Genomic DNA, 16,587 nt, shown 5'->3' on the forward strand with positions numbered 1-16,587 from the left:
CATTGTCTCAGCGCATGTGCAGTTGCGGAGTTCTTACTTTGGCGCACGCACAGTGAGCTGAAATCCATGAGACCAGTACGCGGTTCCACTTGTGGCTGACTCAGAGTCAGGCCATTACTGTTATACTCATCAGATGTCACACCTAGTAACAGACACATTGAGTTGTAACGTTTTATTGGATCATACGGATGTTACTTGTCTAGCAAGTATGTAGCAATGCCAGCATTTCCCTTACAGCTCACACATTATATTATATACACGACTTGTTCTACGCAGATCCCGCTGGAAGAACACCTGACACATCACAGTCTTTATCACTGTCTGAGAAGACCACGCTCTCTCCACTATAGTGATCTGGAACAGATTATGAGGGGTATATTTACTAAAGTGCGGGTTTTCAAATGCCCGTTTCAGATACTACTTATCATTTATCTAGCACCTTCTACAAGATAATAGCTAGATCCTGATTGGTTACTCCGGGCAACACCTCCACTTCTGATAAGTCGCACTTTAGTAAATACCCCCCTTAATGAGTTGACCCACCCATGGAGAGCACAAAAATACACAACGAGACGCATTGCCCACCCGTATCCTTACCCTGACTAGCAGAATGGTGGAGGACATCAGCTTCATCAGAAGGCTACTAGGTCAGACTTGGTTGAACAAATAGTCAAAGATGGGTTCGGCTTGGGTGTAGTAGCCTATACGACAAGCTAGTGACTCTGGGATTTGCCCAATGTAAGTACAATTACTGTGGACCTACTCTTTCTCCATGTCCATTGCGTTTTTCCTAATTCAGGACCCCGGGCTTTGAAGAACCCAAATATCCTGCAGGATGACCTCACAGAATGTGCGAGAGGCACCTACCAAAATTAACTTGCACATTTTACCAGTGTGGATGTGATATCATTTCATTGTCTAAATATTCTTAGTATAGAAAAGGGAATATAAATTCAGAACCAAATGATTCCGGTTACGCCTCGTCTGTGGAGTTTTCCCGACTACCCCTCCATCTACAGCACATTTAGAATTCAATGCTCCTTGCTTGTATGTAAGCGTATAGCGGCTCCTCTACTTATCTATAATTGTGTGCAATAGTTCCTCACCATTCCCCAGTTTTACAACAGTGGTAATATAGTGGGGGAACAAGAAAAAGGAATAATACAGCTGGGTGGTCACACGCTCCGAGGCATCTCACGGTATCTGTCGTTGCTGTCTTCTTCTGGTCACTTTGTGCTTCTGGACTTCAACAAGCGGTACCTCTGCTGGCGCAGGCGTAACAGGAGCTCTTTGGGCGGTTTGCCTCCTTTGGCCATCAGCTCTTTTAGGCGTTGTTTAGGGGTCTTGGATATATAAAAGTCACAGATCGTTGCACGGTCCTCATAGGAAACGTGGCACGACTTGGTGGACGGGTGATATCCCTCAGCTTTAGCCGTGACTTCGTAGTCACCTGGGTTTAGAAGCCGCCAGTAGTCTCCATCAACAGCTAGAACAGAAGGAGAATAGTGATGAGATACTGTATAGTTCATTTCGCAAAATATCCACCAAGCTCAACTCTTATTCAGCATTCATAAGATTATATCTAACCTTGTGTATACTGTCAGTATAGATGTTCACGGACCCCCGTTATCATTGTGTTCTGGTTTTTGCAAAACCACCCTCGAGTGTTTTGGTTCGGATTTTGGATGGAATACGGGTGATCTCTAAGGCGTTTCTGCACCTTCTGAGACTGCATGGGCTTTAACTTATATTTTGCTCAGAGGCTCTCAGATCGCATGCATACTAAACGTATGATTTGGAATAGATGGCCTGTGTGCTGAAGCGTGCTTACCTGTGCGGATGTCGTGATTTATTCCGTCCACCACTATGATGGCGTCAGGGACACCTTTTTCTGTGTCTTTATCCCGCACGACACCCTTAATCCCTCGGTGGACCTGCAAAGTAGGGATACAGCATTTTACAGAGTTACACAATGAAACTCTGTGACATCACCTTCTCTACACTCAGCTAATATTGTACGTACTGTAGTTTCACTTCCTCATGCCACTATAATGCTGATACAGCTCATAAATCATCAAGATATTATTTTCTGACCTGCATCTGATTTGCAAATCCCATGTTTTAGTAAATTTTTTACTCTGAGTTTTCCAACTTACTCATTTACCATGCTTATACAACAAGGGAGAGCCCGCGCTAGTTATGGGTACGAATGAGAAGATAATAAGTAACCAAACAGAAATTGACAATTAAAGGTAATTACCTAGGTAGTGTCACTTTGGTGGTGCACCCACAGTCGAACAGTAAGACTATTTCAGCAAAAAGGGAAAGAAACAAGACTCTTGGTGGGTGCACTCTTAAGAAAAAATATGTAATGATATGGATATAGGAAAGGATTTAAAACTTACATTTATTAGGTATCATTAAAACATAGGGTATCCAGTGTTATAGACAACATTCAAAATGAATAAAAGTGTTTTGGTTTAGATAATAGAATTCTCTATATTTATATCTCAATAGGACCTATTAGAGGTCATGAAAACCAAAGCCGCTGCACCTGTAAACTGATATTCTTTTAGTGCCTTAATGGCTGATAAAGCAGACTCCCGGTAGGATCACATATAGTAGCTGAGATTGCGACCAATATTGGAAATTAGTATGGAAGGAAGTAGAGCAATGCGAGTCTGCTGTCAGTGTTAGACACGGAGTCTCACAAGTGGACGAAAAATTCTACTACACTTGGTATTCCCAGGAGGTCTCCCATAAGGTACTAACCAAGCCCAACACTGTTTAGCTGGAAGTGGCATCTAGCCCTCTCTACAACCTCATATTTATCCATCCTGTAGTACAGGCATTCCCAACCACAATCCTCAAGGCACACCAGCAGTGCAGGTTTTAGTGATATCCAGGTTGCAGCACAGATGGTTAAATCAAAATAACCGAGCTACTAATTAAGTCACCTGTGCTGAAGCCTGGATATCACTAAAACCTGCAGTTAGTGTGCCTTGAGGACCGTGGTTGGGAATGCCTGCTGTAGTAGATACGGATAACATATAGACCTGTTCCATGTAGACAAGGAGAGCCTCCTTATTATTCTCCCACTCAGTTGGGAGTTCCACCTCATGTGGGAATTTATCACAGGAAAGTTCTATTGTTATTTCAAAGCAGTTGGTGTGAAGGTAGCTGAAGTCATTCATACCTGAGTGGAGATAAAGACACAGACAATGTGCTGATTATTAAGGCTGAGAATCAAGATTCCAGCTCTCTGACGGCCTCCTGAACTTACAAGGGCCCCGTTATATCAATGACCAGGTTTTACAATTTAACTGGCATCAGGTATAACATTGTACTCACTGCCAGCCACTGTGTGCCAGTCTGCTCCATTGATGATATTGCCCAACCTTATGAAGTTGTCATAGTGACAGATCCTGTGGTCATTTTCCACCATGATGCGGTGGCTGGTTGCATAGACTGTGGCAAGCCAGCGAAACATGGCGTCATCTGCTGTCGGGGTAAGTTCTTTGGCCATCCAGTAGGAGCGAGCCATGTCGAAGGGATAGGAGACCACCAGCTCTCCTCCGTGGAGATTCGCACTGAGGACAAAAGGGATTTTCTGCATCCAGTCAATGATGGCGCGAGTCTCCGGGGCCACCTGAGGATCAGGTACAATGAGCGTTATTAAATAAAAACCAGGAGAAACAACTACAAAAAATCTTAGTTCTTGGCCACACTTTGCTGGAGACAGTGCACCTCCTGTGTTATTTATTTAAAGCTCGGAACACACAGACGTAAGGAGATGAAGTGGGTGGGCCTAGATCAAAGTGTAGCCAATCAGAGGATTGGAAGATACCAGAGCACAGAGCATTACAGATCTGCTGACTGTGTCGATCTTTAAGCAATGTTGAACGTATTTTGGCACATACTGGGCCTGCTTCAGAGATGGAAGTTGCTGCGTCTGCACTAGAATCCATTGGCAGAGTTGCACGTGCGATGATCTGCGAATGCTGGTATGCCAAAGGGCAACTGAGCGTGCAGGTCCTGAGATGCCCATGTTTTGCACCCTTGTATGCAATATCACTCAACTACGCGAACAATGGCATTGGGTTCAGCTGGCGCCCACCTCTGTATCAGGTCCACTATGTGTAGATTTGCATGCGTCAGAACTGAGGAGGTGAGAGAGGACCTCTGCACCCTGGCCTTACTCACCGTTGCATTCTCCATTGTGTAGTACTCAGGTATTGGGATATAATGATTGGGGAAGTGCTCGGGAACTTGTTCATTATCTTCTGCTTCCCACAGTGGGGTGTTCAGATCTGCAAAGTTGTGGTTCAGGTCGAATCCATGGTAGCTCCAGCGACCGTTTGCCCAGCCAGACAGCTCTGAGCCCTAAGGATGTAACACGTACTTAGTGTTCAGCCGTACCAGTGTATATGTAAGTGATAGAGAATGAATGCCATTATAGGAAGTTGTGAGGGTGGTATAACAGTCTGGGAAGGAGAGCGGGCATAGTATATTACAGTAGATTGCACCATATATTTTACGACTCCATAGTATATAGAAAACTAGCTGTATATAGCATCAGCTATGCTCGGGTGGTCTTCAGTTTGCTGGTGGCCGGGCTCCCAACGACCAGCATACCTACGCCGGAATCCCGGCCGCCGGCATACCGACAGCTTTTCTCATACTACACCCGCTATGCTCACCTACTTATTACTGAACTCTGTCCTGATGACATTTCTCACATAATGCTGGTGGAATCAGTATGGAAAGTTAGAGACAAATTGGTCAATATTCTTAGATGAAGAGTGACAAGTCATAACTTAATAAATTAGAACTTTCTGTAACATTGACCCTTAGCACCAGAGCTAGGTTCATACAGATATGATGGGATGTTGATGACCAGTGACGTATCATGCATAGTGTAAGAGAAACATAGTACCAGTTTGTAGGCCACCTCATATCCATCAGGATTCATGGATGGCAACAGATGGATGCGGGTTTCTGTGATCAGTCTCAGGACTCTTGGATTGCCCTTCTTGTACTCCTGACACAGATACTCCATAAGGTTGAGTGTCAGCTCTCGGCCCACCACCTCATTCCCATGCATCCCAGCCACATAGCGGAATTCGGGTTCTCCTGTAATGTTACACCAGTACAATTACCTTCATAAAATGAGGTTCAGAAAACGTGACAACTTTGTTAATTTAATAAAGCATCAACAAATGTAGACATATCAAATACTATTACCTCCATGTAGAACACTACAATATCAGACATAGATCCTGGTCACTGCAAGCTAGAAGATATATCCTGACCACAATGTAGGAAATACATCCTGATTGCCACAATGTAGGAGATACAATACATCCTGACCACCACACAGTAGGAGATACAGCCTGACCAGCACAATATAGGAGATACATCCTGACCACTACAATGTAGGAGATACATCCTGACCACCACAATGAGAGAGATACATCCTGACCACCACAATGTAGGAGATACATCCTGACCACCACCATGTAGGAGGTACATCCTGACCACTACAATGTATGAGATACATCCTGACTGAGACAATGTAGGAGATACATCCTGACCCCCACAATGTAGGAGATACAGCCTGACCAGCACAATGTAGGAGATACATCCTGACCACTACAATGTAGGAGATACATCCTGACCACCACAATGTAGGAGATACATCCTGACCACCACAATGTAGGAGATACATCCTGACCACCACAATGTAGGAGATACATCCTGACCACCACAATGTAGGATACATCCTGACCCCACAATGTAGGAGATACATCCTGACCCCCACAATGTAGGAGATACATCCTGACCACCACAATGTAGGAGGTACATCCTGACCACCACAATATAGGAGATACATCCTGACCACTACAATGTATGAGATACATCCTGACTGAGACAATGCATGAGATACATCCTGACCCCCACAATGTATGAGATACATCCTGACCCCCACAATGTAGGAGATACATCCTGACCCCCACAATGTAGGAGATACATCCTGACCACCACAATGTAGGAGGTACATCCTGACCACCACAATATAGGAGGTACATCCTGACCACTACAATGTATGAGATACATCCTGACTGAGGCAATGTATGAGATACATCCTGACCCCCACAATGTAGGAGATACATCCTGACCACCACAATGTATGAGATACATCCTGACTGAGACAATGTAGGAGATACATCCTGACCACCACAATGAAGGTGATACATCCTGGCTGCCTCAATGTATGAGATACTTCCTGACTGCCACAATGTAGGAGATATACCCTGACCACTACAATGTAGGAGATATACCCTGACCACTACAATGTAGGAGATACACCCTGACCACTACAATGTAGGAGATATACCCTGACCACTACAATGTAGGAGATACATCCTGACAACTACAATATAGGAGATACTTCCTGACCACCACAATGTAGGAGATACATCCTGACTACCACAATATAGGAGGTACAGCCTGACCACCACAATATAGGAGGTACATCCTGACCACCACAATATAGGAGGTACATCCTGACCACCACAATGTAGGAGATACATCCTGACCACCACAATGTAGGAGGTACATCCTGACCACCACAATATAGGAGGTACATCCTGACCACCACAATATAGAAGATCCAGACCACCACAATGTAGAAGATACACCCTGACCACCACATTATAGGAGATACATCCTGACCACCACAATGTAGGAGATACATCCTGACCACCACAATGTAGGAGATACATCCTGACCCCCACAATATAGGAGGTGCATCCTGACCGCCACAATGTAGGAGGTATATCCTGACCACCACAATATAGGAGATAATTCCTGACCACCACAATGTAGGAGATACATCCTGACCACCACAATGTAGGAGGTATATCCTGACAACCACAATATAGGAGATAATTCCTGACCACCACAATGTAGGTGGCCAGTGTGGGAACCGTGCGTCAGTATTTTATTATTTTACTGCATGAAATGTATAATTCCACCTGGGAGTCACGCTGAGTGTATGTAAATCACCCAGGGTGCTGCATATTTTACTGTACACTCTCTGATGGTGAAAGTGACCCATAGTGTCTCAGGGAGTATTTGAGATCCTTTGATTTAAGAATTCAACCTTCTATGTGTAGTTACAGACATTGAATGTGATATATTATTCCCTCACCGAGTTCATGCTCCCCCGGGTTGTCCGATATCTCCATAACATACATCTTCAGCCCCAGGTAACTCTTCCCAATGCTGTATACTCGGGTGATATTTGGACAGGCGTCATTCACCTTCTTCATCAGCTGAAAAGAGGCACCAGGGGAGGTTATCATGTACCCTGCTGTGCTCACAACTATTATAGTGACATGGGTGGTCATTCCGAGTTGTTCGCTAGCAGACTTAGTTCGCAGCGCAGCGTTCAGGCAAAAAAAGGCACTTATACGTATGCGGCGCAATGCGCACACGCATCGTACTATTACAACGAACGATGTAGTTTCACACAGGGTCTAGCGAAGCTTTTCAGTCGCACTGCTGGCCGCAGAGTGATTGACAGGAAGAGGGCGTTTCTGGGTGTCAACTGACCGTTTTCAGGGAGTGTTTGGAAAAACGCAGGCGTGGCTGGGCGAACGCAGGGCGTGTTTGTGACGTCAAAACAGGATCTGAATAGTCTGAAGTGATCGCAAGCGCTGAGTAGGTCTGGAGCTACTCTGAAACTGCACAAAATTATTTTGTAGCCGCTCTGCGATCCTTTCGTTCGCACTTCTGCTAAGCTAAAATACACTCCCAGTGGGAGGCGGCTTAGCGTTTGCATGGCTGCTAAAAACTGCTAGCGAGCGATCAACTCGGAATGACCCCCATGGTCCAGAGTCACTGTATAAGTGCGCCTCACTGCGCCGTTACCTTCCGCATCTCTTTGTAGTTGTGGTGTTTAAACTCCAGCTTATCTGTCGGCTGCTGCACCTGTTCCCACATAAATACCGTGTTCGGATCTGGAGGGGGGGGGGGGGTGGGGGGGAGATAAAAACCAAAATTTCAAATTGTAAAGTTGTTTTCACCCACACATCCACCGGATGTTGACATACTGTACTGAAAATGTCGACATTTGTATTAGGTTTAGGGAAAGATTTACAGTAAAAACCACATTGTCAACATTTCAACAACATCAACATTGCATCAGTGTCAACATGCTAATGTTGACATGGTTAATATCAACATTATAACCAGGTTGATATGTTCCATGTCGACATAAAGACGATATTGGCAGTCTCATGTTAACGTAATGAATGTCGACAGTCTGACAAAGGGCATAACGCGCTGCACAGAAGCCATGCGGCCATGTCTGTAGCCGGAATGCATGGACCACCCTACGGATGCTCCCCTGCAGATACAGGAACTGTCGGGGAATTGGGAGGGATGTCTCTTCTCAGCGGGATCACAGACCTGGAAGTGGACATCCAAGGATCTCTGCTCTCAAGCATATGGTGCCATTCTCGAACCAGGTCTGCGGATTGATCCGTATGTAGCGTCCCACCATGGGGCTCGGCAGCAGGTTCAGTACTGGAGTCTCCGTTTCCGTGTTTCCTTTAAAAATCTTAAAGAAAGGGAAGATGAGTTTTAGCTTTCAGCGATGTTTCCTATACAGCACCAGCCTGTTCCCTGGGAAACATTTACATATTCCAAAAACCACAATCGGTCTTTTCCCTGCACCTGTATCATCATCATCATCATCATCATCATCATCATCATTAATGACCTTCTCACGGTCAAATACACAGGTTATTTCTCTCTCCAGATCCTCCTGGATCTGTTCCTTCTACACCGACGATCACCCTCTCCTCCTCCCAACTCTACACTCTCTCAGACTCCGTGACTCTCTTGTCGTGCTTCAACTCTTACCTTCGCTCCTCCTCTGTCTCAACCTCTCATCCTCTACCTGTAGCTGTCCCCCGCAAGGGTCTGATCTCAGCCACCTCCTATTCCTCGCTACACCTCCGCCATTGAAAACTTCATCAGCTACTTCGGTCTTCTTTACCATATATAGGCTGATGACACCCGAATCCACATTTCCTTCCCTCACCCCTATCCCCCCATTCCTCTCAAAAATGGATGAAATGTCAACATATGATACATCAACATGGTGAAAATGTTGACATTAAGGTTAGGGTTTAGCATGAGGTATACATCAGGAATGCGTCACCACTGACATACAATAATTTGCTTTGAATCCTGACACTGACTATAGCAGCCTATGGGGGTTATGCAATCAGCTCTGATCGTTTCGGAGCTAGTGAATTCGCCCCCCCCCCCCCAAGTATTCAATTGCGGGACGTTTTCATCCGTTTTGAAGGCATTTTCGCCAATGCCTCTTCACCTTTTATGTTAGGCGAAAAGACATTGCCGAAAAAATGCCTCAAAATCGTCGAAAATTGCCCGTGTCTCAACGAAAAGCACATGGGTGGTCATTCCGAGTTGTTCGCTCGGTAATTTTCTTCGCATCGCATTGATTTTCTGCTAATTGCGCATGCGCAATGATCGCACTGCGACTGCGCCAAGTAAATTTGCTATGAAGATTGGTATTTTACTCACGGCATTACGAGGTTTTTTCTCCGTTCTGGAGATCGGAGTGTGATTGACAGGAAGTGGGTGTTTCTGGGCGGAAACTGGCCGTTTTATGGGTGTGTGTGAAAAACGCTACAGTTTCTGGGAACAACGCGGGAGTGGCTGGAGAAACGGAGGAGTGTCTGGACGAACGCTGGGTGTGTTTGTGACGTCAAACCAGGAACGACAAGCACTGAACTGATCGCACTGGAAGAGTAAGTCTCGAGCTACTCAGAAACTGCACAGAGAAGTCTTTTCGCAATATTGCGAATCTTTCGTTCGCAATTTTGATAAGCTAAGATTCACTCCCAGTAGGCGGCGGCTTAGCGTGTGCAAAGCTGCTAAAAGCAGCTTGCGAGCGAACAACTCGGAATGACCACCATGGATTTGCCGATCCACGTCTTTTCTGCCCCTGCCGCATTTTTCGAAAATTCAATATCCCCCCTATGGCTACGCAGTCTAAGTTTATTACAGATCTTATCTCAGTATTTTTCCAGAAGTAATTATCCTCTACAGACAGAATATTTCACAATGCTAAATACACTGCTCAAAAAAATAAAGGGTACACTAAAATAACACATCCTAGACCTGAATGAATGAAATATTCCTATTAAATACTTTGTTCTTTACGTAGTTGAATGTGCTGACAACAAAATCACACAAAAATTATCAATGGAAATCAAATTTATTAACCCATGGAGGTCTGGATTTGGAGTCACCCTCAAAATTAAAGTGGAAAAACACACTACAGGCTGATCCAACTTTGATGTAATGTCCTTATAACAAGTCAAAATGAGGCTCAGTAGTGTGTGTGGCCTCCACGTGCCTGTATGACCTCCCTACAACCCACACAAGTGGCTCAGGTAGTGCAGCTCATCCAGGATGGCACATCAATGCGAGCTGTGGCAAGAAGGTTTGCTGTGTCTGTCAGCGTAGTGTCCAGAGCATGGTGGCGCTACCAGGAGACAGGCCAGTACATCAGGAGACGTGGAGGAGGCCGTAGGAGGGCAACAACCCAGCAGCAGGACCACTATCTCCGCCTTTGTGCAAGGAGGAACAGGAGGAGCACTGCCAGAGCCCTGCAAAATGACCTCCAGCAAGCCACAAATGTGCATGTGTCCACTCAAACGATCAGAAACAGACTCCATGAGGGTGGTATGAGGGCCCAACGTCCACAGGTGGGGGTTGTGTTTACAGCCAAACACCGTGCAGGACGTTTGGCATTTGCCAGAGAACACCAAGATTGGCAAATTCGCCACTGGCGCCCTGTGCTCTTCACAGTTGAAAGCAGGTTCTCACTGAGCACATGTGACAGACGTGAAAGAGTCTGGAGACGCCAAGGAGAACGTTCTGCTGCCTGCAACATCCTCCAGCATAACCGGTTTGGCAGTGGGTCAGTAATGGTGTGAGGTGGCATTTCTTTGGGGGCCCTCCATGTGCCTGCCAGGGGTAGCCTGACTGCCATTAGGTACCGAGATGAGATCCTCAGACCCCTTGTGAGACCATATGCTGGTGCGGTTGGCCCTGGGTTCCTCCTAATGCAAGACAATGCTAGACTTCATGTGGCTGGAGTGTGTCAGCAGTTCCTGCAAGACGAAGGCATTGATGCTATGGACTGGCCCGCCTGTTCCCCAGACCTGAATCGAATTGAGCACATCTGGGACATCATGTCTCGCTCCATCCACCAACAGACCATCTGTTGCACCACAGTCTGTCCAGGAGTTGGCAGATGCTTTAGTCCAGGTCTGGGAGGAGATCCCTCAGGAGACCATCTGCCACCTCATCAGGAGCATGCCCAGGCGTTGTAGGGAGGTCATACAGGCACGTGGAGGCCACACACACTACTGAGCCTCATTTTGACTTGTTTTAAGGACATTACATCAAAGTTGGATCAGCCTGTAATGTGTTTTTCCACTTTAATTTTGAGTGTGACTCCAAATCCAGACCTCCATGGGTTAATAAATTTGATTTCCATTGATAATTTTTGTGTGATTTTGTTGTCAGCACATTCAACCATGTAAAGAACAAAGTATTTAATAAGAATATTTCATTCATTCAGGTCTAGGATGCGTTATTTTAGTGTTCCCTTTATTTTTTTGAGCAGTGTATATGTTTTATTATTTTCTTTTCACAAATGTCCACACAATCCAGCTGATTCTGAGTCACAAGGATCTCTGTGCATGGATGCAAATGGCAACTTTCATCGCGTACAGCGCACATTTTTGCGTGTGGCCTTTCCTATTCTGAATAGTACGGAACTCGGCTGGATAAGTGAAATTGGGCAACTGGCGGTAACTGGTCAGCAACAGGGTCGGCGCACAGAAACGCTTTCCAGAGGCGGAGATGTACAGACTTGGAGAGAGATAAAGTAGCAGCCAACCAGCTCCTAGCTGCCATGTTACAGGCTGTGTTTGAAAAATGGCAGTCAGGAGCTGAGTGTCTGGTACTTTATCTCTCTCCACTTTTAACACTCACCAAGGCTTAGCACATCTGCCCATCTGTCTTGTTGGTGTATCACACGTACGGGGAAAGGAAGTCTGTATCTTACGGGTATCTTGCTCCCAGCTGGCGCATGTGCAGATATTGATATACACGGTGGTAATGGTGGTGGTGGCGGCTGGCGTAAAATCAGTGGGTGGCGCGGGTTTCTGCTTGCAGACGCACTAACCCCACAACAGCACTCCTGCTAGTGGGGCTCATTCTGCGTCGCACAGCGCCGCAACCACTTCAGCGTCTGCAGCTGTAGTCACGTCTGTGACTTTATGCCGGTATGCAATGTTGATGTTAATGCAACTGAGCGATTGTTGGCAGAGTGCATGTGCGCCGCGATCGCACCGACGTGCCTTTCCGACGCCACTCGCAGTGAGGATTTCATCACAGAGCTATTAACGGGAAGGCACTATATGGGGGGAGGTAACGAGGATTGGCAGCAAAAATGCATTCTTGTCATGGTCGTTTTCAGGCGGCGTGTCTGCCATCAGCACATAGAGAAACATGGCTCCTGCGTCGCTTCTGCCATGTCCAATCTGCGCAGCCATAGGGCGACCCTTGCAGTCGATGTTCCTCATTACTGTGTATAGCCTGCAAATTCGCAGCTGCGTAGGTAAGTGTCTACAGACAGGAATTAGGCCCAGTCCGACGACACAGCAAAAATAAGAATTTACTTACCGATAATTCTATTTCTCATAGTCCGTAGTGGATGCTGGGGACTCCGTAAGGACCATGGGGAATAGCGGCTCCGCAGGAGACTGGGCACATCTAAAGAAAGCTTTAGGACTAACTGGTGTGCACTGGCTCCTCCCCCTATGACCCTCCTCCAAGCCTCAGTTAGGATACTGTGCCCGGACGAGCGTACACAATAAGGAAGGATTTTTAATCCCGGGTAAGACTCATACCAGCCACACCAATCACACCGTATAACTTGTGATCTGAACCCAGTTAACAGTATGATAACAGAGGAGCCTCTGAAAAGATGGCTCCCAACAATAATAACCCGATTTTTGTAACAATAACTATGTACAAGTATTGCAGACAATCCGCACTTGGGATGGGCGCCCAGCATCCACTACGGACTATGAGAAATAGAATTATCGGTAAGTAAATTCTTATTTTCTCTAACGTCCTAAGTGGATGCTGGGGACTCCGTAAGGACCATGGGGATTATACCAAAGCTCCCAAACGGGCGGGAGAGTGCGGATGACTCTGCAGCACCGAATGAGAGAACTCCAGGTCCTCCTCAGCCAGGGTATCAAATTTGTAGAATTTAGCAAACGTGTTTGCCCCTGACCAAGTAGCTGCTCGGCAAAGTTGTAAAGCCGAGACCCCTCGGGCAGCCGCCCAAGATGAGCCCACTTTCCTTGTGGAACGGGCTTTTACAGATTTTGGCTGTGGCAGGCCTGCCACAGAATGTGCAAGCTGAATTGTACTACAAATCCAGCGAGCAATAGTCTGCTTAGAAGCAGGAGCACCCAGTTTGTTGGGTGCATACAGGATAAACAGCAAGTCAGATTTCCTGACTCCAGCCGTCCTGGAAACATATTTTCAGGGCCCTGACAACGTCTAGCAACTTGGATTCCTCCAATTCCCTAGTAGCCGCAGGCACCACAATAGGTTGGTTCAGGTGAAAACGCTGGAACCACCTTAGGGAGAAACTGAGGACGAGTACTCAATTCCCCCTGTCCGAATGAAAAATCAGATAAGGGCTTTTACAGGATAAAGCCGCCAATTCTGACACGCGCCTGGCCCAGGCCAGGGCCAACAGCATGACCACTTTCCATGTGAGATATTTTAACTCCACAGATTTAAGTGGTTCAAACCAATGTGACTTTTGGAACCCAAACTACATTGAGATCCCAAATTGCCACTGGAGGCACAAAAGGAGGCTGTATATGCAGTACCCCTTTCACAAACGTCTAAACTTCAGGGACTGAAGCTAGTTCTTTTTTGGAAGAAAATTGACAGGGCCGAAATCTGAACCTTAATGGACCCCAATTTCAGGCCCATAGACTCTCCTATTTGCAGGAAATGTAGGAATCGACCCAGTTGAATTTCCTCCGTCGGGCCTTACTGGCCTCGCACTACGCAACATATTTTCGCCAATTGCGGTGATAATGTTTTTGCGGTTACATCCTTCCTGGCTTTGATCAGGATAGGGATGACTTCATCCGGAATGCCTTTTTTCCTTCAGGATCCGGTGTTCAACCGCCATGCCGTCAAACGCAGCCGCGGTAAGTCTTGGAACAGACAGGGTCCTTGCTGGAGCAGGTCCCTTCTTAGAGGTAGAGGCCACGGATCCTCCGTGAGCCTCTCTTGAAGTTCCGGTTACCAAGTCCTTCTTGGCCAATCCGGAGCCACGAATATAGTGCTTTCTCCTCTCCATCTTATCAATCTCAGTACCTTGGGTATGAGAGGCAGAGGAGGGAACACATACACTGACTGGTACACCCACTGTGTTACCAGAGCGTCTACAACTATTGCCTGAGGGTCTCTTGACCTGGCGCAATACCTGTCGAGTTTTTTAATCATGTGGACGACTTCTGGGTGAAGTCCCCACTCTCCCGGGTGGAGGTCGTGCTGAGGAAGTCTGCTTCCCAGTTGTCCTCTCCCGGAATGAATACTGTTGACAGTGCTATCACATGATTTTCCGCCCAGCGAAGAATCCTTGCAGCTTCTGCCATTGCCCTCCTGCTTCTTGTGCCACCCTGTCTGTTTACGTGGGTGACTGCCATGATGTTGTCCGACTGGATCAACACCGGCTGACCTTGAAGCAGAGGTCTCGCTAAGCTTAGAGCATTGTAAATGGCCCTTAGCTTCAGGATATTTATGTGAAGTGATGTATCCAGGCTTGACCCTAAGCCCTGGATATTCCTTCCCTGTGTGACTGCTCCCCAGCCTCGCAGGCTGGCATCCGTGGTCACCAGGACCCAGTCCTGAATGCCGAATCTGCGGCCCTCTAGAAGATGAGCACTCTGCAACCACTACAGGATGGATACCCTTGTCCTTGGCGACAGGGTTATCCGCTGATGCATCTGAAAATGCGACCCGGACCATTTGTCCAGTAGGTTCCACTGGAAAGTTCTTGCGTGGAATTTAACGAATGGGATTGCTTCGTAGGAAGCCACCATTTTTACCCAGAACCCTTGTGCATTGATGCACTGAGACTTGGTTCGGTTTTAGGAGGTTCCTGATTAGCTCGGATAACTCCCTGGCTTTCTCTTCCGGGAGAAACACCTTTTTTCTGGACTGTGTCCAGGATCATCCCTTGGAAACAGAAGACAAGTCGTCGGAACCAGCTGCGATTTTGGAATATTGAGAATCCAATCGTGCTGCCGCAACACTACCTGAGATAGTGCTACACCGACCTCCAACTGTTCCCTGGATCTTACCCGTATCAGGGAATCGTCCAAGTAAGGGATAACTAAAATTTCCTTCCTTCGAAGGGATATCATTTCGTCCATTACCTTGGTAAAGACCCGGGGTGCCGTGGACCATCCCTACGGCAGCGTCTGAACTGATAGTGACAGTTCTGTACCATAACCTGAGGTACCCTTGGTGAGAAGGGTAAATTTTGACATGAAGGTAAGCATCCTTGATGTCCCGAGACATCATGTAGTCCCCTTCTTCCAGGTTCGCAATCACTGCTCTGAGTGACTCAATCTTGAATTTGAACCTCTGTATGTAAGTGTTCAAAGATTTTAGATTTTTAGATTTAGAATCGGTCTCACCGAGCCGTCTGGCTTCGGTACCACAATAGTGTGGAATAATACCCCGTTCCCTGTTGCAGGAGGGGTACCTCGATTATCACCTGCTGGGAATACAGCTTGTGAATGGCTTCCAAAACTGTCTCCCTGTCAGAAGGAGACATCGGTAAAGCCGACTTTTGGAAACGGCGAGGGGGAGACGTCTCGAATTCCAATATGTACCCCTGAGATATTACCTGAAGGATCCAGGGGTCTACTTGCGAGTGAGCCCACTGCGCACTGAAATTCATTGAGAACGGGCCCCCACCGTGCCGGAGCTTGTAAAGCCCTAGCGTCATACTGAGGGCTTGGCAGAGGCGGGAAAGGGTTTCTGTTCCTGGGAACTGGCTGATCTCTACAGCCTTTTTCCTCTCCCTCTGTCACGAGCAGAAAAGAGGAACCTTTTGTCCGCTTGCCAAAAAAGGACTGCGCCTGATAATACGGCGTCTTATTTTGAGAGGCGACCTGGGGTACAAACGTGGATTTCCCAGCTGTTGCCGTGGCCACCAGGTCTAAAAGACCGACCCCAAATGTCCCCTTTCAAAGGCAATACTTCCAAATGCCGTTTGGAATCCGCATCACCTGACCATTTTACTGGTAGACTTGGACAACGCACTTATACTTGATGCCAGTCGGCAATTATTCCGCTGTGCATCATGCATATATAGAAATGCATCTTTTAAATGCTCTATAGGCAATAATATACTATCCTTAT

General features: G+C 46.7%; 1 protein-coding gene across 1 annotated transcript in view; it reads right to left on the bottom strand.

The window, feature by feature from the left end:
- Positions 1 to 144: 144 nt before the first annotated feature.
- The window catches only part of LOC134931659 (probable carboxypeptidase X1), a 248,101-nt gene continuing 231,658 nt past the window's right edge, over positions 145 to 16,587 (bottom strand). Inside the window, exons 6-14 of the mRNA XM_063925433.1 lie at positions 8,476 to 8,626; positions 7,936 to 8,024; positions 7,214 to 7,337; positions 4,937 to 5,133; positions 4,204 to 4,383; positions 3,352 to 3,649; positions 3,057 to 3,196; positions 1,832 to 1,934; positions 145 to 1,486 (exon numbers count right to left, since the gene is read on the bottom strand). Coding sequence (XP_063781503.1) covers positions 1,227 to 1,486; positions 1,832 to 1,934; positions 3,057 to 3,196; positions 3,352 to 3,649; positions 4,204 to 4,383; positions 4,937 to 5,133; positions 7,214 to 7,337; positions 7,936 to 8,024; positions 8,476 to 8,626 — 1,542 coding nt within the window. The 3' untranslated portion in view covers positions 145 to 1,226. The remainder of the gene's footprint in view (positions 1,487 to 1,831; positions 1,935 to 3,056; positions 3,197 to 3,351; positions 3,650 to 4,203; positions 4,384 to 4,936; positions 5,134 to 7,213; positions 7,338 to 7,935; positions 8,025 to 8,475; positions 8,627 to 16,587) is intronic.

Source organism: Pseudophryne corroboree, chromosome 1, assembly GCF_028390025.1.
Source record: "Pseudophryne corroboree isolate aPseCor3 chromosome 1, aPseCor3.hap2, whole genome shotgun sequence".
In the NCBI taxonomy this organism is placed as follows: Eukaryota; Metazoa; Chordata; class Amphibia; order Anura; family Myobatrachidae; genus Pseudophryne; species Pseudophryne corroboree.